At 60.0% G+C, this 23,872-nt stretch overlaps 1 protein-coding gene across 1 annotated transcript in view; it reads left to right on the forward strand.

Annotated features, from left to right (window-relative positions):
* Positions 1-23,872, forward strand: part of WDR1 (WD repeat domain 1) — a 42,578-nt gene that overhangs the window by 13,518 nt on the left and 5,188 nt on the right. The window contains exons 4-12 of the mRNA XM_081812612.1: positions 4,263-4,410; positions 5,425-5,605; positions 13,282-13,359; positions 13,720-13,800; positions 14,138-14,371; positions 17,094-17,186; positions 18,654-18,805; positions 19,596-19,683; positions 22,460-22,570. Coding sequence (XP_081668738.1) covers positions 4,263-4,410; positions 5,425-5,605; positions 13,282-13,359; positions 13,720-13,800; positions 14,138-14,371; positions 17,094-17,186; positions 18,654-18,805; positions 19,596-19,683; positions 22,460-22,570 — 1,166 coding nt within the window. The remainder of the gene's footprint in view (positions 1-4,262; positions 4,411-5,424; positions 5,606-13,281; positions 13,360-13,719; positions 13,801-14,137; positions 14,372-17,093; positions 17,187-18,653; positions 18,806-19,595; positions 19,684-22,459; positions 22,571-23,872) is intronic.

The following is a 23,872-nucleotide window of genomic DNA, read 5'->3' on the forward strand; positions in this document are numbered from 1 at the left end:
AAGCAAGTGAGCGGGTGTGGGCCTGGGCCTTGTCAGCCTCCCCAGAGAGCAGCAGAGAGGAACGAATTGCTGAAAGAGCCGACTGGCCAGGAGAGGGGTCACACATCCCTGCGGCTGTCCCTGGAGGGTTCGTCCCTTACACGCTGTGCGGCCTGCCTGGAATAACTTTACCTTCTTGGGCCCTGTTGTTCTCTCCCGGAAGCCGGACAGTGGATCCGGAGCAGCAGTGTGTGTGAAATGCCTGGGCCTGTCTTGTGCTGGTGGCCACCTGACAGCAGGTGACCGAAGTGTGTGCCACTAAAACCGGGACACGCCAGAGAGAGAGGCACGCTGGCTGATGGCTAAAGCCGGCGGTCGGGGCCGAGTGTAAAGAGCTTGGCCAGGAGTCTGGCCCAACGTGGGCACTTAATGATGGTGGTGTTTAGACTCACTCCAACTCTATCTGTAAAACGTGCTCTAATTTATTATGCCTTGGTTTATTTTAGCCGTGTAATTTTTTTTTTTTTTTTTTGGCCGGCCCTGCTTGCCAGGAAAATACCTTTTCCTTGAAAGCCCCAAGAAGTGGCCCTGGTGCCTTTTAAAATTATGTCTTCTCAGGAGAGACGCGTGGTTGGCGAGGGCGCCGCTGCCTGCTTGGCACAGCTTCCCTACCCTGGCACGTGGAGCTGCAGGCCCGGCTGCTGAATCACGTGGGAGCCGGGCCGGCACTCCCGGGTCGCAGGGCAGGGTGCTCCACCAGCCAGAGAGCCAGGCTCTTCAGATCCTAATGCTAAATCAATGAGGAAGCCTGGCACAGAGACCACTGCAAAGGACAGTCCACCTAAGTAAAGGATCAGTTTGACATTTTTCTCTCGTGAAAGCTCCCTGATTTGGGCAGGAACTGAGGCAGGTTTGGGCTGCATATAGATCCAGGTGCTCTTGGGTGGAGATCACATTTACGTTTCTAGCCTGCTGGTCCCTTGAATCAACTGAAGACAAGGAAACATTCACTGCAGAGATTAGGTCCTGGGCTAAAAATAGTGTGGTTGTACAGGGTTTGGAGTGAGGAGGAGGGAGGCTGAGAAAGGGCTGTGCTCTCCAGCTAAGTGGGTTACGTGGTACCTGGGGTTCCCCAGGTTAGGGTGGGGGGGTCTCAGTACCTTGGGAAGCCTGTGGCTTGCTCCCAGATGGGGTTCCAGCCCTCTGTGGGACCTTCAGATTCCTGTGAGTCTGAATGGTCTATGTCATTGAATGATCGAACCTTCCAGAAGGCCTACTGTGTAATGAGCCCATGCCAGCCAGCCCTGAACAAAATGGTCAGTCTCTGCCCTTGGGTTGACATGCCCACAGTGCCATGTTCTCTTGTTCAGAGCCATTTCCAGGGCAAACCCAATTCCCTATTTCTAGCCGTGTCTCCCTTGGGTAATTTTAATGCTAGTGGTCTATACCCCATAGTCCGTCCCTTGGGCACCCACCAGGGCTGTGAATCTCGGGCTGCCCTCAGAGCATGCACCCAGGCCGCAGAGTGGCAGGCTTCCTAGGAGAGGGGCCCCATGCCCAGAGGAGAGGAGAGAAGGGTTGCTCAGGTGAGGAACGTAGGAAGAGAGGCCGTGCTGCAGAGCTGGCGAGCAGAGGCCTCCGTGGGCACTGGAAGGCCCACGTCACTCCCTGCTCCCTGTTGCCCCCCATGTTGCTAAGCTGCTGGGGGGAGGGGGCAGGGGGCAGGCTCACCCAGTCTGCTCCCCTTGATGAAGCGTATTGTCTGGAGAGGGAGATGCCTTCCCAGTGGGGGACAGAAGGAACTCTTTTCCCCATCATCTCTGGCTTCTTGCAGGTGTCCTCTGCCCCCGGCAGGTGTCTTTGTTGTGTCCCCAGCAGTCAGCACAGGGCTTGGCACCCATGGGCAGTTGGTCAGGATCTCGTGACTGCACAGGGGCTGCCCTCGTCAGTGGGGCCCGAGCACCTGGTCTCCATGCCCCACTGTCTGTTCCTAGCCCCAGCTGCTTCTGAAAAAGAATTAAATGTATGGAAGCAACCTAAGTGTCCCTCAATAGACGAATGGACATGGAAAATGTGGCATATATATATGATGGAATCGTGATGCGGTCGTAAAAAAGGACGCGATCGTGCCATCTGAGACACTCCGGGAGGCCCTAGAGGGTATTACAGTAAGTAAAATAGACTGAGAAAGACAAAGACCATAGGATTCCATTTAAGAGTGGAATCTAAAGGGAAAAAAGGACAGACAAAAGCAGAATCAGACTATAAATACAGAGAACACACCACGGTTGCCAGAGGGGCGGGGGCGGGGGAGTGGGAGACACAGGCTCCCAGGTGTGCAGTGAGCGAGTTGTGGGGGTAAAGGGCGCAGCACAGGGAACACAGTCGCAGACGTCATTAATAGCGATGTCGGGACAGATGATGGTTACACCTGTGTGCACACAGCGTAATGGATGAACTTGTCAAGTCAGTAGGTTGTACACCTGAAAGTAATGTGACGTTGTCAGCTTCCCTCAGATGAAACAAAAGAAGGACTAAATGGACAAGCAGGGCCCACCGGAGGAGGTGGGGGGTCTGGTGGGGAGGCCGTGGGAGAAACGACTCGTGTCCGGCCCGGAGAGGAGCCTGAGCGCCCCGAGGAGGCAGGCAGGGACTGGCAGAGCCCAGGGGAAGCGGGCAAGCCGGCTCCGTCCTGTCCGAGACGGTGGGACGCGGCCAGCCTGAGCTGTAGACGCTGATTGTGCAGGACTCCAGAGCCCCCTGGACCGGCCTCAGCCCAGCTGACCACACGGCCTGGCCTGTGTGTGAGTGGGCGCACGACCCTGCTTGCACACGTGTCCTTTCTGATGCTCCGGCATCTGCCTCTTCCTTGCCTTTCCCGCTGGCCCGTTGGTTAGGGACTGAACTAGTTCTAGGTCATCTTTGGAACTCGCCTCGGCCAGGCAGCCTTTCTGGACCTCACCCAGAGAGGCCCAGCACCCCCGGGACTCCTCAGGTTGTGCTTTTCACATGGCAGGGAGTCTCCCCTTGTCTGGCCCGCGGACTGTGGGTGCGGGTGTTTGCTGTGAGGCAGGGTCTCCAGTGGCTTCCTGCAGAGCCTTAGTTCGTTCGCTGGGGAGTGATGACCAGCTTGCAGCAAGCGCCTGCAGCGTGCCCAGTGCTAGTCTAAGACTTCACATGTGCTAACTCATGTCATCTTCGCAGCAGCCCCCCCGGAGGTGGCCTTGTCCTCCCCACTCTGGTCAGTGCAGTTGTCGGTGTAAGGCATTTGTACCCTTGGAGCCCCGTGCAGCCTCCGCCTCCCTCAGCTCTGCGGCCCGAGCGGGAGGACAGAAGCTGGGCTCACAGAGCAGCCGGAGGGTCTGTGTTAAGTGCTAAAGAGGCCTGGGGACCCTGGGAACCCCCCGGAGCTTACCTCCTGGGAGGACCTCCCCCCAGGCCCAGTCTGGGCGGAGGAGTTACTGTAAAATCCTCCATTTTCATGCTGATTTGGGAATTCGGTGCTCTTTTGGAAAGGGCTGTGTCGGAGTTGGTCTCAGATCTCCGTGACAGGATCCTGCCGGGAAGGGAGGGGTGTGCTTCTCCCTCCTGCGCAGTCACTTGATTACTAATCCCCGAGGAGAGGCGTGGCTTCGCATTCCGTCTGTAGTACCACTTCGCCTTCCAGCACCCACCTGCGCGCCTCCCACAGGGCACCTGCTCTCACCTCACTCGTCTGGGCTGTGGCATGTGCGTCGCCGTAGCCGCCGTAGATGCGGGGGGTGCAGACGAGGAGCTGGAGGGGAGCCCAGGCGGGGGCCGCGTGCAAGTCACGGCGTGCACCAGCTGCACACAGCTCCGCTCCTTGTTAGCTCAGTCGCTGCGTGGGAGAGGCGGCTATCACTAGTCTTGTCACATTTTGCAAACGAAGAACTGAGTCCCGAGAGTTCAGAAAGCTGCCCGAGGCCTGTACACCATTTAGATTCCCCTGCGGGGAGACTAGAATCATAGAACCAGACTGCTGCCTGCCGCCTTGGCCTGCCTCCGTGTGTCTTGGCTTCCTCGTGCCCACACAGGGCTTGTCATCCAGGGGATGGCTGGTGCAGTGCAGGGACCCAGTCGTGGGCCTCATAGAGGCCGCAGGCCCTGATGGACCCGTGGCACATTTTGCTCACTTGAAATGTGGCCTTGGGCAACTGCAGCAAACCTGTGAGCCCCTGGGCCGTGCTGCATGGGTGGGCCTCGTGCCCACACGGCCCGGGCCCGGGGGTGAACATGGCTCTCGCCACCCTTTGTGTCCACAGATGTATCTGGAAAGCTGAGGATCTGGGATACCACGCAGAAGGAGCACCTCTTAAAGTATGAGTATCAGCCTTTCGCTGGGAAGATCAAGGACATTGCTTGGACAGAAGACAGTAAGAGGATCGCAGTGGTCGGGGAAGGAAGGGAGAAGTGAGTCTCTGGCCTCGGCCCCTCCCTGCCCGTGTGTCTTTGCTTTGCTTTCTTTGTGGGTGCCCCTGCTGGGAGGGGAGCGGTGACCTCTGGGCCAGCTTGGGCTAGTGTGTGTTGAGGCCCCCTGGGGCCGGGCCCATTCTCTCTCTATCTCTGACATCCCTGGCCCCTCACCTCCTGGAGCGCCAGCTATCATGCCCACACTCCAGGCAGCAGGGAAGGAGGGGAAAGGGAGCTCCGGGAGCGTCACTGGGGTCCCTCCCAGCATACCACACAGCCACACCTGGCTGCAGGGGAGCTGGGCACGTCACCGAAGGTGGTGACCTTCCGAAGGAAGAGGGGACCGGTGGAGACGGGGTTGGTGGCCCTCAGTGGCTGCTGCACCTGGGTCCAGTGACCAGCAGGGTCAGTACCGCAGTGCAGGGTTCCCCCCAGGGCACCACACGGCTTCAGGCACTTGGGACTTGGCAGGCACACATCTCGTTTCCCTTACTCAGAGGCTATTTTTAATGTGTGTTCTGGCAAGCGTTCTGCCATAGTTTTTCAGGTCATCCTATTGGGCTTAACAATTCAGTTTTCATTCGGATACAAAAAGTAACCCCCGCAGTGGCGTGTTCATCGGATGCCAGCTGAGAGCAAGGCATCCTCTCCTTTCTAGTAGAGGATGGTAGCTGCTAAATACCTTGGTCCCGCCCAGTACAACTGTTAGGAAACTGGTAAGCCACAGAGCTGTTCCCCCGGCAGGTGGGAGACTTGTTGGCCCTGGACCATACAGACGCAGACATCCAACCCTTCCCAGAGGCACTTGTTCTCAGATTCTTTGACAAACACGGCACAGAGCCGAAACCACGGTGCCTCGTGTTTGCTCCTTTAGCGAGTGTGCAGGAAGCGTGGCCGTGAGCACGCCCCCCCACCCCGCCCCGCTCTGAGCACGGGCCACTCAGCTGCCCACAGCTCATCGACCGTCCCCAGGGTTGATTGTTTTCTTCCTGTGACTCCTCTCTTCGGGTAAAGGTTTGGAGCCGTCTTCCTGTGGGACAGTGGCTCTTCCGTGGGCGAGATCACGGGACACAACAAAGTCATCAACAGTGTGGACATCAAGCAGAGCAGACCGTACCGGCTGGCCACGGGCAGTGACGATAACTGTGCCGCGTTCTTTGAGGGGCCACCGTTCAAGTTCAAGTTTACAATTGGCGTAAGTGACGTCCCCTCTGGGGGTGGTTTGCATGTGAAACCGGCAGTCTAGACCCGCAGGGTTGCAGGCACGTGTCATTTATGCCGTGATGTGTAGACAGGGGTTTGCGGGGGAGCGTGACGTGATGCTGGGACAGCACGCTAGCCGTCCGGCCGGCGGGGCTGCCTCCAGCAAAGAGGGACCCACCCTGGGAGACGTGTGTGTTTCTGGGATTGCAGGGAGGACACACCTCTGATGCCCTGTGACCAAGTGAGTGTCCTGGCCTAAAGGAGCTTTGTTAGAAAGGGGTAGCCCAGGCTTGGCTCTGGTTCTGCCAGCTCGAGACCTGCTGAGCCAGCCAGGTGGTAGAGCTGGTGAGCTTCCAGGGACACCCGGGTTCGTCTCCTCCTGTGAGATGATGAGGGCAGGGTCACAGCTTGAATGGGACACACGATGAGGAGAGTTAGATGCTTTGCCTGTAGAAGACATGTGTCTAAACGCCTTAGCTGAGTGTCCCAGCTCTGCCCCTGCTCCCTGGTTGGGACAAGGGTCTGAATCTAAGCCTCATCTTTCCCATTTGCAAGGTGGGTATGGGGGCATCAATATAGTGCATTTTAACCATGAACTTAACTGCACGGCTGCCCACGGGTCCAGAGCAGTTCCCTGTCCTACCTCATCAAGGATGAAATGAGAGAATGTCCTTAAAGTGGCTCTGTGGGGACCGCTGTTTACTTCGATGACTGCATGCAGTGATTCATAAACTGTGGGCACGGTATGGCCGGAAAGGATGATGCCACTTCCTCGGCAGGTTCCCAACAGGGTGGCACTTGGGCGGTGGGCAGTGCAGATCTTGGCTCGGGTACGGAGGGGCTCCTGCCCTGCCAGTGGTGAAACACTCCGTTCCGTCCCCAGGGCCCCTGAGCAGGGCCAGGCGGCTGCGTGGGAAGCCCAGCAAGGCTCTCCGTGCCCCGTGGGGTGTGCAGCTCAGAGCTCCCTTTGCAGCAGTTCCTGTGGCCGTCTCCTGCTCCTGAACCGTCTCCGGTTCCTGCTGCCCGCTTGGTAGGTGGTGGGGGCTTTGTCGAAGGCTGTTCAAGGTCAGTGTTTACTAAGTGCAGGTAGAGGTACCGTGGGATGCATCAGATAACTGAGCGTCCTGCCTTGCACCCAGGAGAGGAGGAGAGGGAGATAAGAGGTTTTCTGTGGCAACAGGAGGCTGTCCTTGCATGTCTCAGTGAAGCTGTCCCTGCTCCCAAGTCCCCCTCCACCCCCCACTGTTTGATGTCACTTGGCCGTGATCTGGGCTGTGGGCCAGTGAGGCACCTCTCCTTATGCTGGGAAGGATCACTTCCTCTTTGCAGATGTAGACTAAACCCGGCCCGGAGCAGCTCAGCAGCGAGTCAGCAGACCAGGTTTGAGCTCAGGCGGCTCGAGCCTGTGACCAGCACACTGCCAGCCTTCTCCATGTGCTCACTTGGGGACTTGGCCGGAATAATCTTTCTCTTTCCATTTTGTTTTCTAACATGAGAACACAGCCCTCACCCCAAGGCCCCGGCCCAGGGCTGTCAGGTACAAACATTAGTCCAACTGGTACCTGTGTCCAGGGTGGGCACACAGCTTGTCCTCAGGTCTGCCTGTGGAGCCTGTCACCCATGGGTCCTGCATCAGGACCTGGCTGCAGACCAGGAGTGGGGGATGCTGGGTGGCAGCCCAGAGCCGCAGCTGGCTGGCTCTGTGACCCTTGGATGGGCCAGTGGCGTGTCCGGGTCCCCTCGGGAGACGGGACGGTGACAGCTGTCTTCTGCTAGCCCCGTAGACCTGTGGGAGGACGAGAGATGCTGGCAGACGTCATATCAGAGTGTCCACTAGGAGATCTTTGGGCTTCTGTTGGAGAAGATTCTAACAGGCTCAGGTGGCCAGCGAATGAAGGGTGGGGAGAGCACTCGGGGCCCCACACCCACCCAGAATGTCCCGTCAAGTGTTGACAACTGTGTAGATCAGTCTGACTTATGCACGTGTATCTGCCCTGGACCCTCAGAGCCCCAGAGTGCAGCTGGAGTGGGTGGCTGGCTGCCTGCCCATCCAGGCTCCAGCTTCTTGCTGTCTCCCTCTGCACCATGGCTGAGGCTAGGGAGACAAGGGGTGAGCATGTCAGGAGCACAGAGGGGTTGAGCTCAAGTGGCTGCCTTGAGGAAGACTGAGTTGTGCTCTCAGTTTCAGTACGTGCTAGAATAAAACGCAGTTGGTGCACGTACCCAAGGGGAGGTAAAAGCAGGGTTTCAGACAAGCCAGAGGGACTGAACATACTCAGCTCGCTTGGCCATCCTGCTGGCCTACAGCGGGGGTCCGGTCACTTTTCTCTTTGGTTCTTGAGCTTATTGGTTTAAACCTGCTGCTTATGGTGTGCAGAGTGAGTGTAGACTCCTGGATCCTCCGGAGCTAAGTTAGGATCAGCTTCAGCCAGGCTCTGCTGGGCCCTCGGGCTGTCAGTTCAGCGTTCGTTTTCCTTTGCCTGAACCTGCTGTGGGCTCCAGAGGCTGCAGGAAGATGGGGTGGAGGAACCTTGAGTGGAAAAGGCCCAGGCCACCCTCATTTCAGATGCCGTGGGCCGCCTGGGCAGGTGACTTCCCCAGGATCGTAGGAGGCCGGGTGTGGGGTGGAGGCTTGGGGCATCACTGTCTCTGCTTCTGGCACTGGCATTCTGTGGACAAAGGTTGAGGTTCCCTTGGAGGACCCAAGAAAGAAGGGGCAGGTGGGCCCTTACCTACTCCGGCCTCTGCAGCAGGAATTTCTTCCTTCCGAGCACGTCCCTGCGACCGAGGCGTGGTTCACTTGCCCGCCTTGTCTGTGCACCTTGCCCGTGGGCGCATTGGGCAGGTTTCAGCGCCCTTCTGGCCTTGGGCTTCCTCTTCTGCCGGGCACGACCATGGAGGCCCCTTCTGGAGCAAGCTCTTGAGAACACTGTGTCAGCCTTTCCCACAGCCACGTGTTGCGGGCGATAGGATAGTTTGTCTAGTTCAGCGGTTGCTTAGGCGGCACTCCTGTGGCCCGGGCCCGCTTGTCCAGGCTGTGGCTGTGTGATCTGGAAATGGGAACATCCTGCCTGAGTTTCTGAGCGTGCATGGCGCCCACCTGTGGCAGAGGGGACACCTGGTCTCCTCTCCAGCCGGCTGTCCTGGGCTTTCCCCTGCCACCTGTGTGGTCTCACCCATCACGGGCGGCACTGAAGGGGGGTGTCCCACTTCCTTCTACGCAGCGGAGCGGAGTTGAGTCAGAAATCTGTCTTGGCTATTATTAGAGGCACTGCCTTTCTAGGCAGGTAAGTAAATTGGAGCTCTGCTCTGCAGGCTTTTCTGGTGGTTTTCCCTGTTCCTGACTCACAGCAGGGCAGAAAGCAGCAGTGTCGGTCCTTCAGCGTGTATCGGGGGCCTGCGTTGTTCCAGCCCAGGCTGGGCCCACAGAATGGCCTGCCTCGTCCTTAGCCGTTCCGCCTCCCGCCCTTGGACCTGCCGGTCTGGCTTCTCAGAGAGCTGTGGGTTCATCGGTGCCGGTCATGCTGGGGGTCAACGGGGCAGGTCTCCTTCCCCCCATTTCCTTGCTGGTCTACTCCTGCCCCACGTGGCTGATGGCAGCGTGAGTGGCCTGGCCAGGACGGCAGGAGTGGAGGGGGCGGCGGACTGAAGGAGCGAGGCAGGGTTTCAGGGGAGGACAGAGGCCATTTTCAGAGCGCCAGCTGTGGAGGCGCGTGCCGTGCTCAGGGAGGACGGGGAGGTGGGCCCAGGCGTCCGAGCCGGTTCTCCCTCCATGAGCTCAGGGAGGACGGGGAGGTGGGCCCAGGCGCCCGAGCCGGTTCTCCCTCCATGAGCTCGGGAGGGCAGCAGGACAGGTGGGCAGGCATTTCAGTGTGAGGGTTAGGAGCAGTTGTGCGTTCAGGGGACAGCTGGGGCCAGTGAAACCAGGGAGGGCTCCCAGAGGGGACACCTGAGCGGACCAGCTCATCGGCCTGTGCTCGCTGGAGCCGGGCCGTGGAGCCCCGTGGTGCTTGAGCCTATCAGTGACGGGGGCTCAGGTACATTACTTATTACCTGATGGCTTCACGGCTCTGTTCTCAGTGTCTGGAGGGGGTGCTGGTGGGTCAGGTGTTGATGGGGGAGAGATAGTGAATCCCGTGGGGGATTCTCGGGAGGATCCGCTGACACAGTCCCCGCCGAGCTGCAGTGAGTGTCAGCTGTGACTGATGGGCCGACAGGCGTAGACCGGACACCGAGGACCTTCCACATCAGGGCATGGCCTGAGTGAGCTAGGCCTGCAGGATGGGGCTGTGACTCCTCCAGGGAGCGTGGGGAGGGCCAGGGGCTGGGAGCCCCAGCCCAGTAGGTGGCCGCTGGGTCGGGCAGCCGGAAGAAGCCCGTCAGGTGTCTGAACCCTCCCCATGCCCCCCGCCCCCCCACCCCGTGATGGTTCCCCGGACCCGTTCCTTTGTACTCAGGCCTCACCTCCCTGTGGAACAGGCTATTTTTAGCCCTCACTTTTTTGGTTAATGGGCTGTTCACTGCTGTTTGCCTTTATGTGGGCTATTTCAGGAGCAGACATCAGTTTCCTGCTCATTTGGACTCTTGGCTCAAGCTGCAGGAAAAGCTGACAGGGAGGAGTTTCTAAAGCCAAAGGCCTTGGGTTCACACAGCGCCTGGTCCTCTGGGGGCATCTGCTCTTTCTGGCCCTCACTAAACCCAGGCTTTCCCACAAGCCTGTCTTGTTCTAGGGCCTGGGGAGGGACCTGGCGGCGTTCCATCCGGGAGGAGGGCCACGAGCCCATCATGGGTGACATCCCCTGTAACATCGGGGATGCTGAGTGCTGGGAGGAGTCGGATCCGGAGAGACGGGCCGGTGGTCAAGGGAGAAGACCTTTCTGAGGAGAGGCAGTGGCCTCATAATGGGATCGCTCCGGCCGCTGGGTGGACATGGGCAGGTGTGGGGCTTGGGTGTCTGGTGCCGCCCTTCAGGAGGGCATCCTGACTTCCCTGAGCTGGGCTTGGGATACGGGGATGTTCCTGTTCTCTCTTGAGTGGTGGCCGGCCATCTAACTCCTGGCATATTCCTTAATGCCCAGTAAAGGGGGCTCAGCATCCCACTGCAGCGACCCCTTTAGCCCAGGGTCTGCTCCGTTTATTGTGCGCTCTTTCAGCACCCCAGTTCTTGGGGAGCCCGGCTGGCACCACGGTGGCATTTGGCCTGGGGAGTTAAGGATATGACCTGGCCTGCCCAGGCCCCAGAGCTAGTGCAGCTAAGCCCAGTGTTCTGGAAGAGAAACCGGAGACCCAGGTTCCCTCTGGGCCTGGTTGTCTCCTGGGAGGTGCCTGGAGGCTCCCCAGGGCCCTCGCAGTGGTGAGGTGGTGGGTGACAGGTGACCATGGTGGAGGCAGAAGCACTCTGGAGGGCTTGAGAGATCGCAGTTTGGGAAGCGGATTCCTTCCACTGTGGTTCAGATTGGCGGATTGCGCCTGCTCTAAAACATGGGGGCCAGACCTTGGAGCGTGGAAGGTCAGCCCTCACACAGATGAGCACACGTAAGAAACTCCAGTCTGTGGCCTTGGTGTCACCCTGCAGACCTGGCCTGGCTGAGGCTGGGCCCCGGGAGCCAGGTGGGTGGCATGTTAGTAATGGGAACTGCCTCCCAGCGGTCCCAAAACCAGAGCCAAGTTCAGGCTGAAGCCGTGCCCCATCGCACCTCTGCCGCGGGCACTGATGATGATGCCCCAGAGGTCAGGCTGTTGAGTCAGAGCAAAGTTGCAGCCCCACGACGGTGTTTGCCAGAAAGAGGCAGAAAGGAAAGCCGGCTTGTGTGGATCCCCAGTGTCATTGGGCTCAGAGTGCTCAGGCTTTCCAGTCCCCACCCCTGCGGGGGAATCCCTCTGAGGGAGATGAAGGGCTGGCTGCTTCTGGCCTTGTCAGCTGAGCAGTGGTGTGATTGCTAAAGAGCAGAATGCGGGGCTGGCTTTGTGCTCCAGCTCTGGACCGAATTGCCTGGGGCCCAAGGTGCCTGGCCTGGAAGAGTCTGTGGGCGGAGATCACAGTCTCGTGTGTCCGAGACGAGAGCTGCCTACACCGGGGAAAACCCAATTGAGGGGTGACTCTTCTGCTCAGCCTCCCAGTTGGACTTCGCAGACACATGGGTTTCTCCGATCCCGGCTCTATGGCTCCCTTCCTCGGGATCCTGGCCCCAATTTCTCCTTCCTGGCCTGAGTTTCTTCGCAGTGCAGTGAGCACAGTGTCCTTGAAGGGTTATTATCCCAGGAGCGTTACAGATGATGGTGTTTGGTGTCCTCGTTCCCTGTGGCTGCCACAGCAAAGGACTACAAACCAGGGGCTTCAACAGGGATTTCTTCTCGTTTCTGGAAGCTAGAGCCTGAGATCCAGGTGTCAGCAGGCTTGTGTTCCCCCGACTCCTTCCAGATTCTGTCCGCTGGCATTCCTTGGCTCGAGGAGCGTCCTCCCAGTCTGCCTCCATCTTCACCTGCTCTTCCCTCCCCGTCTGTGTCTTGTCCTAATCTTCCTCATGGAGCGTTAGGTCTGCCCTAAGGACCTCATCGTACCTCAACTGCATCTGCACAGACCCTCTTCTCTTTCCTAAGGAGGTTTCTGTTCACAGGTGGCACGATTTCAGCACGATTCAGCCCCTCACGTGACGCAGACGCGTGCGGAGCCTTCACACAAGCAGCTCCTGACTTAAGTTGACTCGGTGCTTGGCCTTGGAGGGCACTGTGGGGGCAGGTGATAGGTGCGGGTTTTCCTTAAGGTTAGGTGTTTATACCCCAGAAGCCCTTAACACTTCCTACCTTGAGGAGAGTTAATAATAAATTATTAAGTTCACTTAAGGGGTGTTTCTTACAGGTAGAGGAGGAGGTGTGGGGTGTTTAGAGGATGTTTTCTTTTCTTTTTTTTAAAGATTTTATTTATTTGACAGAGAGAGACAGCGAGAGAGGGAACACAAGCAGGGGGAGTGGGAGAGGGAGAAGCAGGCTTCCCGTGGAGCAGGGAGCCCGATGCAGGGCTTGATCCCAAGACCCTGGGATCATGACCTGAGCCGAAGGCAGACACTTAACGACTGAGCCACCCAGGTGCCCCTAGAGGATGTTTTCTTATGCAAACCCTTGATGGAGGAAAGAATGAATCTTTAGGAAAGGGAATCATCCCTGGAAGTCATCTGGAGTCTTACTCCCCAGAAGTGTAAGACCATTGTCTAATTTCTTTAAAACCTCAGTTAACTCAGCTCCATCCTGATCCAGCTGAGCACCTGCTGTGTGCTGGGCCCTGGAGACTTGGGGAAGAGGCCTAGGGTTCTGGGCTTGAGCTACCTCTGGGGCCCTGAGGGAAGAGAGCCGGCTTTGTCTGGGCTCTGTCTGCTCTGTGGAATGAGGATAAGGGGAGCTCAGGCATCCGACCGAGCATGGAATGGGAGGCCTAGCAGGGGACAGCCTTGCGGGCACAGATGGGCCTGGGCCAAGACAGGCAGGCTGATGCAGACCTCCCAGTGAGTCAGGAGCTGCTTCAGGCTTGTTTTATTTAAGCTCTGAGGTCTTCCTGTGGACTGATAGTTCACATTGGCAGCCGGAGCAGATGTTTGAAGCAGATTGCGTATTTCATGAAGAATTTTCCAGAGTCTCCTGTCATCAGGTGCATAACTGTGCTCTTTCCTGCAGGATCACGGCCGCTTTGTCAACTGTGTGCGATTCTCTCCTGATGGGAACAGATTTGCCACAGCCAGCGCGGATGGTCAGGTGAGGGCTGGGGCCCAAGGTGGTGGGGGCTCATCTGACCGCCTCTCAACTCTTCAGGGCAGGCCAGCCTCCCAAAGCCAGTCTTCCCAAGAGGAACTCAGACTCTCCCTCCATCCCATTCCTGGGAGGCACTCCGTTCCCAGGCTGTGTCCTCACAGCTTGGTGGCCCCCTTTCCAGTTCTCTCCTTTTAAATGGAGCTGGAAACTCTGCCTGTTAGCACATTTTTCAGATTCTTTTTTTAAGAGTCACAGTAGCAAACTCTTGATGGTAGAGCAGGGACGAGGAAGAGCTCATTTTGCATGCCAGCTGGTGAGCGCATCCTCCCACCTGTGACCCACATGTGTGTTATTCCTTGAAAGATCTACATCTATGATGGAAAGACGGGAGAGAAAGTGTGTGCCCTGGGAGGAGGCAAGGCTCACGACGGAGGCATTTACGCTGTGAGTACGGATCCGGGTTGTATGAGCGTTTCAGCGACTATGGTGGGGCCGTGTGTACGTGTGCAGTCGTCCGGACACAACTTGGAGTCAGAAGCATGAAGTTTGAGGGGGCTGAGTAGGGGCGGCGGTGGAAAGCTTCACGGTCACACAGAAGGGGTGTCGTGGCCTGGAGAAGCCAGTGGCCAGAGCAGGGGCCTGGACACTGGTCCCACCGGCTCCCCCACCCCCCGCCGTGGCTTCTCCCTGCTCAGAAATGGGGGCTGTGGGCAGGCTGCTTTCTGAGGCCCCTTCCCACTCTTTGCTCGCTGACGCGTGGCCCGCTGTTTCCTTTGAGTAGATCAGTTGGAGCCCTGATAGCACCCATTTGCTTTCTGCTTCCGGAGACAAAACCTCGAAGATTTGGGACGTCAGTGTGAACTCTGTCGTCAGTACGTTTACAATGGGCTCCACCGTTCTGGACCAGCAGTTGGGCTGCTTGTGGCAGAAGGACCACCTCCTCAGCATCTCCCTGTCTGGGTACATCAATTACCTGGACAAAAACAACCCCAGCAAACCCCTGCGGGTCATCAAGGTAAGGCTGTGCCGACAGTGCCTCTGTCCAAGGGGCTGGCAGAGGTGTGCGCCCAGCGAGAAGGGAGAACCTGCGTGAGGCCCAGGGGGACCAGCCCTGCGGGTTTGGGCAACGGCAGGATGCTAGTTGCTTTGGGATATGTGTTTAGGAGAAGTGGGAGGCTGGTGCCGAGTTCCCCTTGAGCTTCTAGAAGCACCAGGGGCTCAGGGCCTTGGGGCTGTGGACAGTGACCCTCCCCCTGCTGTCAGGAGTCCCCGGGCCCTGGGGAGAAGAGCCTCCCTCAGGAGCTGACAGCCGGAACACACGGGGCCCCAAGAGCATCACCACAGACATGGAGGACCGGCAGAGAGCCTGAAGGACGACCGGGAGGCCTTGGGACTGGACCTGGGCATTATGTGGCATTTGAACATGGGATGGAGTTCAAGGAGGCCTTGAGTTTTATGTGGTTGAGCAGGGACGGCACGTGGGAGGGAATGAGTTCGGAGAAACGGGTGGACGCCCGGCCGGGAGTTTGTGCAGCAGCAAGCGATGGGAGATGCTGGGACCCATCTCCAGCCTTCCTCAGCCTTCCTCAGGGCAGCTGATGCCCAGAGTCTGCCCTGGGTGCCCCTACTCTGAGGGGGGTGGGGGGCATGCCTTCCCCCTGTCCGGAAACGAGCAGCCAGGTGAGGACCTAGGCGCTCCCTGAGGACAGGGCCGGCTGGTGCCGCTCCCTGCAGACCCTGCTTCTGCCTAGGAGTTGATGGAGGGGTTGCCTAGGTGGGAGCCGCTGTGTCCATTCAGGAGGGGATGTGGCTTGCGGGGGAGGACCGAGCTGGTGTAACAGCAGCGTCTGTCCTCGCTGCTGGCCCCACACCTTCTGCTCTCATGACGCTTCCCCCCCCCCCCCCCACTTGGCCCTAAGGACGGGGCGTTGGGACCTCCTCCTCGATGGGCTCCCAGCCTGGCGTGGTGTATATGTCATGCGGGTGTACATGGCCTAGCACAGAGCCAGGGGCCATCGCAGGACACAGTCACTTTGCTGGGCCTCCAGTTGTGATGGGGAGAAATTCCTTGAGACATTCAGGTGTTGCTGTCAGCCCACCTGGGCCCGGAAGAGCAATTTCCCGCGGGCCACCGAAAGCACGGGAGCTACAGGCTGGGCTTCTGTTGCCCCCAGGCCAGCTTGGGGCATCCTGTGGGCTTTTACAGTTAGCAGAAAAGAAACTCCTGTTCCCGCTCCCGCCACAGCACGTGTGCGTGAATCCCAGGGGGTACTTGGTGCTGATCTCACGCTGCAGAGTGTTTGAGCCATGCGTGGGGGCCCAGGAGAAGGCCGGAGTTAGATTAGCAGTTCTCAGCCCCACACGTTGAGATAGAGAAAGGGCTGGATCCCTGGAGAGCCTGAAGGAGGACCGGGAGGCCTTGGAACTGGACTTGCCCCAGAGGGATTTGGTCAGAACCTCTAGGGGTGGCTCTCGCTGTTGGTACTTCTTTAAAACACACCCGGGGATTCCAATGTGTAGCTGGAGCCGTGGTTACAAGCTAGAACGTCCATCAGAGTCAGCTGAGAGGCAGCTTGTTCAAACACGGCGGCTGGGTTCGTCTGGGGACATCTGTGGGGCACATGCGAGCTCAGGTTCCTCACAAGTCCCCGGGTGAGGCTGTGGCCCCAGGCAGGGCATGTGCATGGAGTCCCCAGGCATCTCCCCGGGTGCAGGTCCTGAGTCCTCAGGATGCGCAGGTGGGATGCCCAGTGGGGCCGATCTGGTCTGAGGACCACGCGTTAAGTACCAGGGCTGGTGGACTGTGTCCTAGAAGGAGACGTGAGGTCGAAAGGACCCAGTGTGTCTCCTGAGAACTGTGTGACCCTCTCTCGGAAGCTTCTTGCCATGGTGTGGTAACAAGTGGAACCCCGCAGGACGCTTGGGAAGTTCCTGGGGCAAGGCCTGTGCAGAATTGTGCCACCGGGCTGCGGAGCATTGCTGGGAGAGACCAGACAGAGACCTGCCCACCCCAGGCCCCCAGGAGCAGTTACAGCGAGGTTACGTGTCCCCCCTAGCAGCGGGGGACTGCTGCAGAGGAGTCAGAGGTTTTGGGGGTCAGGGCCCTCCGACAGCTTGGGTGGGGAGCGGCGTGCTGGGAGAGAAGAAACCTCATCAGCCAGGAGTCCAAGCTAGGGTTGTATGTTCCGGTTCTGGGGAGAGAACAGACTGTTAGCAGCACCCCAGGACTGTCTGGGTCTCTCACCCCGGACGTCCCCCCACCTGCCTCCGTGAGTGAGCATTAGGCCCTCCTGCGACTGGTCCCGCTAACTGCTGCTTCCGCTCCACGGAGGCTCAGCTCGGGGTTGGGGCTCCCCGCCCCCCGTCTGCCAGACATGAGCAGCCTTTCCCCCGTTCGGGGGCACTGCCAGGGTCAGTTGCACGGACCAGGCCCTTGGCTCCTGGGGTTTTATTAGATCCCATCCTTGGCCGGGGTTGAGGTTGGGTCCCAGGAGGGGAGGGCTGCATGATGGGGTTTTGCCAGATGGCCAGTCAGCTGGGGAAAAGCAGGCCGTGGCTCATGGAAGGGGGTTTCGGGCACACGGGGCGCTGCAGGATGTCGGCACGGACGTCCGCCACGATGTGGACGGCCTTCTGCCTCATCCCCCAGGGGCACAGTCAGTGGAGGGCGGTTGGCAGGTTGCAGACACAGGATGGCGTGTTCTCAGCTCACCCTGCCCTGTCCATGTCCTCCGCAGGGTCACAGCAAATCCATCCAGTGTCTGACGGTGCATAAAAACGGTGGCAAGTCCTACATCTACTCCGGGAGCCACGATGGACACATCAATATCCTTTGACTCACAGAGCTGGCTCCGGGGCCACTGACAGGAGAGGTGGGAGTGTTCTGTCCCCGTTGAGCCAAAGGCCAGGCCAGCCAGGTGGCGGCAGCAGGGCTCCGACCAGCGGGCCGTGTCCATGCTGGGGGCCTCTGGCTCCGTGCTGCAGCCTTGACCTGGTGGGTCACTTCTCTCTGTGTAGCTGTAAGTGGCTGTTCAGCTCTGAATCGAACTGCTGCCCCCACCTGGGCCCCTAGTGCTGCCGGATCCCTCTCACAAGCCGTGAGTCAGGAGTCTTAGGATTAAGTAGGACCTAGAACCTGTCAGTATTGTTCCCCTTGTTTTAAAAGTGGAGAACAGAAGCTGAGAATGCTCAAGTGCCTTCCCCAAAGTCACACCGCTTGTCGGCGGCCCCTGGGACTGGAACCACAATCTCGCTTGTGCTGAGGTTCTTTGCGGTCCTGCGAGACTTTCCCTGGAGGCATGTGAAGCAGCCCTTACAGCCCGCGCTCCTCCCAGGACTGTTGTCTGTGGGGTGCTGGGGTGCAGGCCCACGCTTCCCTGCAGGGCTTTGCGGTTTTCCCAAGAGAGCTCCAGTTAGGGAGGCCTCCCCACAGCCCTGGGGTAGGAGGGCAGACACGTCATCCTCTGCCCCATTAAATGTAAGGAGGGTAGTGTGTGGTGGGGGCTGCATGATAATCAGGGGCAGAGAAGGCTCTAGAACCCGCCCTTCTGGAGTGGCGTGCGGGTCTGCAGTCGCGCCGTCTTCAGTTGCCCTGGTGTGAACTCTGATGCTCAGATAGCTGCGTTTCCTCGGGCATCAGGCGCTGGGTCTCCATCACAAGAGCTTGTCGGCCGTGCAGCATTCCCGTGGCGCTCGAGAGGCAACAATAATCTTCATTGGAAATGAGATTTTCAGGTGTTTGTGTGAAAGAAAAGCCTCCTCACTTAAAGCACCCCTCCCCGCTGAGCACCTCCCGCTCGCAGCGTGTAAACCAGCCCAGCCAGGGTGGGTCAGCCAGGGTGGGTCAGCCCCGGCGGCACCTGGCTGGCCACCCTCTGAGCGGGGAGGCACAGCCAGCCTCCTGCTGACGGTCACGGGCTTGACGGCACGCTGCAGGACACAGGGCGGCGTGGGCTCAGTGGCGCGGGGCCGCAGTGAAGAGCTGTCCCCTCGCTGCGGGAGCCCGCCGCCGCCGGGCTGTGGTCCGTGTGCACCGCTGGCCAGCGGGGACCCGCACACTTCCGTGCCGGCTGCTGCAGGGGGTCCGGCCGGACTGCTCGTCGCTCGGCGCGTCCTCAGTGGCCCACTGTCACCAGAACGTTCTGGAATTCGGACTTAGACTTGCCGTAGACGTCCCCTCAGGCCCCGTGCTCCCCGTCCCACATACGCTGTCCCGAAGGAGGGACGGCCAGGCATCCCCAGTGGGGCCTGCGCCATGTCCTGGAGGCGGCTTTTCCTTAACCGCCGCCCCACATTACTGGGATTCTGAGACGGGGGAGAATGACGCCTTCGCCGGGAAGGGCCACACGAACCAGGTGTCCAGGATGACGGTGGACGAGTCCGGGCAGCTGGTTAGCTGCAGCATGGACGACACTGTGCGGTACACCAACCTCACGCTGAGGGACTACAGGTGAGGGCTGCCGGGGGCCTGGGTCCACAGTGCACCCCGGAAGAGGGGCCCTCCGCCCACACTGCTTCCGGCCCGCAGCCCTCGATGGCACTCTGCTCTTCTCACTGCTCCCCCCAACTACTCCTCCTGTACCGGGCTCTCGGCCGGGGGCCGGGTGACAGTCCAGTGGCCCACGTGGACGGTGAGCTGTGTAGACTCTGCCTGGGAAGCCAGGCGCAACATCTCAACCCAGATGCTCTCCCAGACCCCACACTTGGCCAGTCACAGGGGATTTTCCTTCGTTTACTCTTTTCAAGAAGTTTTTGTAAGTGTGCAAGATTTTCCAGGGCGTGTTTTCACGGCATTAGCCAAAAACGAAGACCTGATTTTCATCTGTGAAAGTATCCGATTCTTCAGAAGAGTCACCCTGCTGAGCAGAGTGGCTGTGACCATGGGAGTGGGTGGTGGGCTTGGTTCCATCTGTATCCAGGGATTGCCAGGGTCTGTGGCCAATGGACGCAGGACGAGAGCAGGATGGGGTCCCCCAGGGCGGTCCATGGGCAGTCCTCAGGTAACAGAGACGGGAGCCCCCTGACCCCAGCCCCTGCGTGATTTCCGATCTCTTTCCCTGGAGCCGGGGGCCCTTTCTCACTGGTCCCAGGTTTTAGCTCATGGCTCTGTCCGTGTGGATGGACTAGCATCTCTGCTTCCTGCCCCCGGAACTGCTGTGGGTGTGTGGTGAGTGTGTGCTTAACCCGCACGCCGAGCCCCCATGAGGTGGACATAACACGTTTTCCCTTGTCTGCACCAGTGGGCAGGGAGTTGTGAAGATGGACGTCCAGCCCAAGTGCGTGGCTGTGGGCCCCGGAGGCTACGCCGTGGTCGTGTGCATCGGGCAGGTACGGTCTGCTTCGGTGTGGCGGGGAGGACGGGCAGGGTGGCAGAGCGGGACTGGCAGGCCGCGGCATCTGACCTCCGATCTCCCCTGGCCTCCCGTGCGGCGGGAGCTCTGATACGTGTCTGTCCGAGCCCCACGTGCACGCCTGTTGGCTCCGTCCGCAGGCCTCCCCGGTAGCACAGGGTCCTCCCCATTCTGTAGACACGGAGACAGGCACAGGGGGGTAAGTTGCTTGCCCAGGGTCTGCAGCTGCCAGAGGGCACGGCTGTCAGGCATCAGCCTCCCCGTGTGCCCATCAGCCCGGGGGGCCTGCCGGGGGTGCAGCCCTGAGGCCTGGAGCTGTGTGATCCGCACATGCTCCTCACTGTCTGTGAGCTCTGCTTTTCTCCTCCTTGGCAGCTCACAGGGGGGCTTGTGAGGCTCCTTGCAGCGATGCACCTTCCTTTCCTGAGCGGGGCCGAGGCGCAGTGATCTGGTGACTTCCCCAAGGCCGCACGATGGCCGGGGTGCTGGGACCAGAATGGCATTAGGTATCCCAGCTCTGCGGCCTGGCTTCTCATTCAAGGCAGGTTACCTATACACCTTTTCTTTTGGAATTTCTGGAACAAAGCACCCTTGATCGAGACCCTGGCGTGACCCACTTCCTACCAGGCTCTGCTCCGGCGCAGGCGGCGTCTGTCAGCAGACCGGGCATCCCAGCGTGTAGATCAGGGAGGGCAGGTGTGACAGCCCCCGACGGCAGGAGAGACAACCCTGGTAAAGGCAGCTGCCGTTCGGGGTCCCCCGCCCCTCCATCCTGCTCACTTAAGTGCTTCTGGGAGAATGGTTTTTTGCGTGTCCTAGATAGCAGGAACTTCTGTCAGCAGCCTGGGTGGTCGGTGGGGGAACAACAGGCATGAACTGCGTGGAGAGCTATGGCGGGGGGTGTGTAGGGGGCCTGAAAGGCAGCCTTCTAGAAGCACGGGTGGGCCTGGGCTGCGACTCCGTGGGGTGCGCTCCGTGTCTCCAGGCCTCAGTTTCCTGTCGGTGGAGGGCAGTCCTGACAGGCCTTCCTCCAAGGCTCATAGCGGGGCTTGCACAAAGGGTCAGAGAGGGGCCAGCCTGGTGCCGCGCTGGGGAGGGGTGGGGGAGTGCAGGATTGTTCTGTGATGTGCCACTGCTGCCCAGCCTCCCTGCCCCACTCCAGGTAGGAAGCTTCCGTAGAACTTCTCATTGCAGGTCAGAGGGTCAGCAGAATGTGCTGGAAGGGAAACAGCTAGGTTCAAGTCTCACGTCTTGGGCAAGTTTTGGCAAATGCTGGTGCCCCTAGTCCTTACCGGTCAGATAGGTACGTCCACTTCCTGAGTCGGGCAGATGGCCGGTGAGGGTTTCTCAGGCTGCGTCTTCAGTGGTGGGTCTTAGTGAGGGTGCGGCCACCTGTCCACCTGTCCTCTTCCCCCAGCCCCCGCCCCACAGGACACGCAGAAGCGGAGGCCACTGCACAGTGGGGGCAGGGGCCGGCCTGCCCTTTGTGGGGCAGCTGGTAGCTTGGGCAGGGGTGCTGTGGGATGAAGCCAAAGCCGTCACAGATCTAGGCCATGCTGTCTGGGAGCAGTCCAGGAGCTAGAAGCAGGAGGGGTAGCAAGGGGCACGTGGGGGTGGAGGGCGCAGAGGGTCCTCGTGTACAGAGGGCCTCTTGTGAGCACCAGTGGGCAGAAGTTAACCGCGTGGGAGCCAGGGGGCCCAGACGCGAGCCCCAGCTTGGTTTTGAGAGTTATAGCTGTACCCCATTTTCTCGTCTGTATGGGGGTGGGGGTGGTGATCTTGCCGTCTCCAGGGGCGGGGTGTGTGCAGCACTCTTAGCAAGGCCTGTGTCTCAGGCTCAGCGGACCTTAGCTGCTACTTTTATTTGCCTTTATTAGGGACTTTATTTACCCTGAACGTCGGATTCCAGCTTTGTGATGTGTAGGCACCGTTAGGTTCTTCTGCCCTGGGAAGCTGAGCTGAGGCTCAGGACAGAGCTGTCCCCACAAGCAGTAGGCGGCCGAGCCAGGATCAAACCCCGCAGGGCCCTCAGTAGGGCCTGGACACCTGGGCACTCAGGCCTGGCTGGGGTGGAGCCCCGCACAGGGCTCGCCGCGCCACAGTCCAGCTGCCTTGCTGTGCACCATCTGTCCTGTTCTGCCTGCTGCCTGGGCCAGGTCGTGCTCTGGGGGGAGGCCGGTTGGGAGCGAAGAGCTTCTGTGGACCTGGGGCCCAGCTGTGCTCTCTGCTCGCTGGCGCCCCCACCTGGGACCCAGTTTTGTGTGGAAGACGTACCAACACTGCCCCCCAGCTGTGCGAGACGCTCACACTAGCACACGTGGATGTTCCCGTGCTCCAGGGCGGTGCGGAGGGGCTTTCCTTGGACCTGGGATTTCAGAACTTAGACTCCGGCGTGTCCTGTTCGTTCCCAGTGTTGCTCTAGAGCCCCGCTCTTCCAAATGCTTGCATCCCTTGAACCTCAGGAGAAGGCCGTTCGGCAGAGCTCCTGTGGAACTGTGTAACGGGAGGATGGAAAGTTCTGGCGTCAGATGGCTTCCCGAGAAGCCGGCACGTGCGGTGACAGTGACAGCAGCCGATCGTTACTACGATGCTGTGACTAGGAAGAGTCACAGCCCCGAGCGGCTGATGAGGGCGGAAGCACAACGCAGGGTCACAGGGCCCCTGCTCCCAGCAAGCTTCGAGACGGGGCCCAGAGCGGGGCCGAGCGGTCTGTCCCCGGCCTCTGCACCCTGACTGCTGCCTGTGATTTTCAGATCGTCCTGCTCAAGGATCAGAAGAAGTGCTTCAGCATCGACAGCCCCGGCTACGAGCCCGAAGTGGTGGCGGTGCACCCCAGCAGTGACACGGTGGCTGTCGGGGGCACGGTGAGTCTCCTGCCCCCGGCTGTCGGGCGGTTTGGGGGTGACACAGGCTGGGTGAGTGTGGAGCGTCCTGAGGCAGATAGGGAAGTGGTGGGGGACCAAGGGCCCGGGCAGCGGGAGGGGCTGGGCTGGGGAGCGCACAGCAGGGGGACCGCTGGGCCGTCAGCCACACGAATGCGTGGGGCACGCGTGACTTAGCGTGTTGCGAGAGGACCAGCACGGGTGAGCTGGGCTGGCGGGTTGTAGGTGGGAGGAGCGTGACAAGATGGCTAGCCCGTGCGAAGCAGCACTAACCCGATGGGTTCAGGGATTTCCTTCAGTGCTGACGTCTGTGCTGCTCCTGCCCCCCTAAACCTAGAGCCGCGGGGGCCCGGTGGTCCCTGCCTGCCAGGCCGAGTCCTGCCTGCTTTACAAACCGGCTCCCTTCGCCCCGTCCGGCCCCGGGGGGCTCAGGTGCCCTGATGAGGGAGCTCCGCAGCCGAGATGGCAGACCTCCGCGCCCCCAGGGAAGGGCGCCAGTGTCGGGCAGTGCCGGCCGTGCCGAGGGCCAGCTGCCCCCCAGAGGCCCACGGCCGATCTCGCAGAGCCGGCGTGAGGGCTGAGGAAAGGCTGGTCTGCGGGCAGGGCTTTGCCCAGTAGCTGGCCCGTGGGACGCGTCAGCTCGGCACTGGCCACTCCACTCGCCCCCCAGCCTCAGAAGTGGTTCTTGCTGCCCGCCCTTCCAGCCCGGAGGGGGACCAGCCAGGTCAGGGTGCCTGCCCGAGCGGGTGAGGGAGCCCCCTGTCACGGCCACAAGCTGTTCCTTCCCCCAGGAGCCCGTGGGCACGGCGTCGAGCCCCCACTGCCCAGACACAGAGAGCAGAGCTTGTCAGCCCCTGCACTGTAGCTGTTCCTCTGTGTTGCCGTCCTCGGGGGCTCTAAGACCCGTGGACTGCCCTGGTGTTCACAGACGAGTAAGCTGTGTCCCGTGTGTGTGTGTGTGGTGGCCCCTGCCTGGGGGCTGCATCCCCTCCTGCCCAGCAGCCCCACCGCCTCCCACAGGGTTCCCGTCGGCCCTGCTCTCCTGCACGTGCTCGGCCCGGACACCGTCCCTGTAGGCCCGCACCCCGCAGTGCTGGCCGTCCCTTCTGGGCCTGTTACCCCTTTCCCAGGTAGCTGCCCTCTGACATGTTTTGAGAAACAGCCTTCCTTTTTTTAGGGAAGAGTTCACAGCTGTGGTCCTGGGGCAGGAGGTCCAAGTCAGACGTGGGGTTTGAACCTGGTGTTCCCCCTTGCACAGCATAGCACCATGCCCTGCTTACTAGA

This window comes from Leptonychotes weddellii, chromosome 2 (genome assembly GCF_054177405.1).
Source record: "Leptonychotes weddellii isolate Sample4059 chromosome 2, ASM5417740v2, whole genome shotgun sequence".
NCBI classification, from domain to species: domain Eukaryota; kingdom Metazoa; phylum Chordata; class Mammalia; order Carnivora; family Phocidae; genus Leptonychotes; species Leptonychotes weddellii.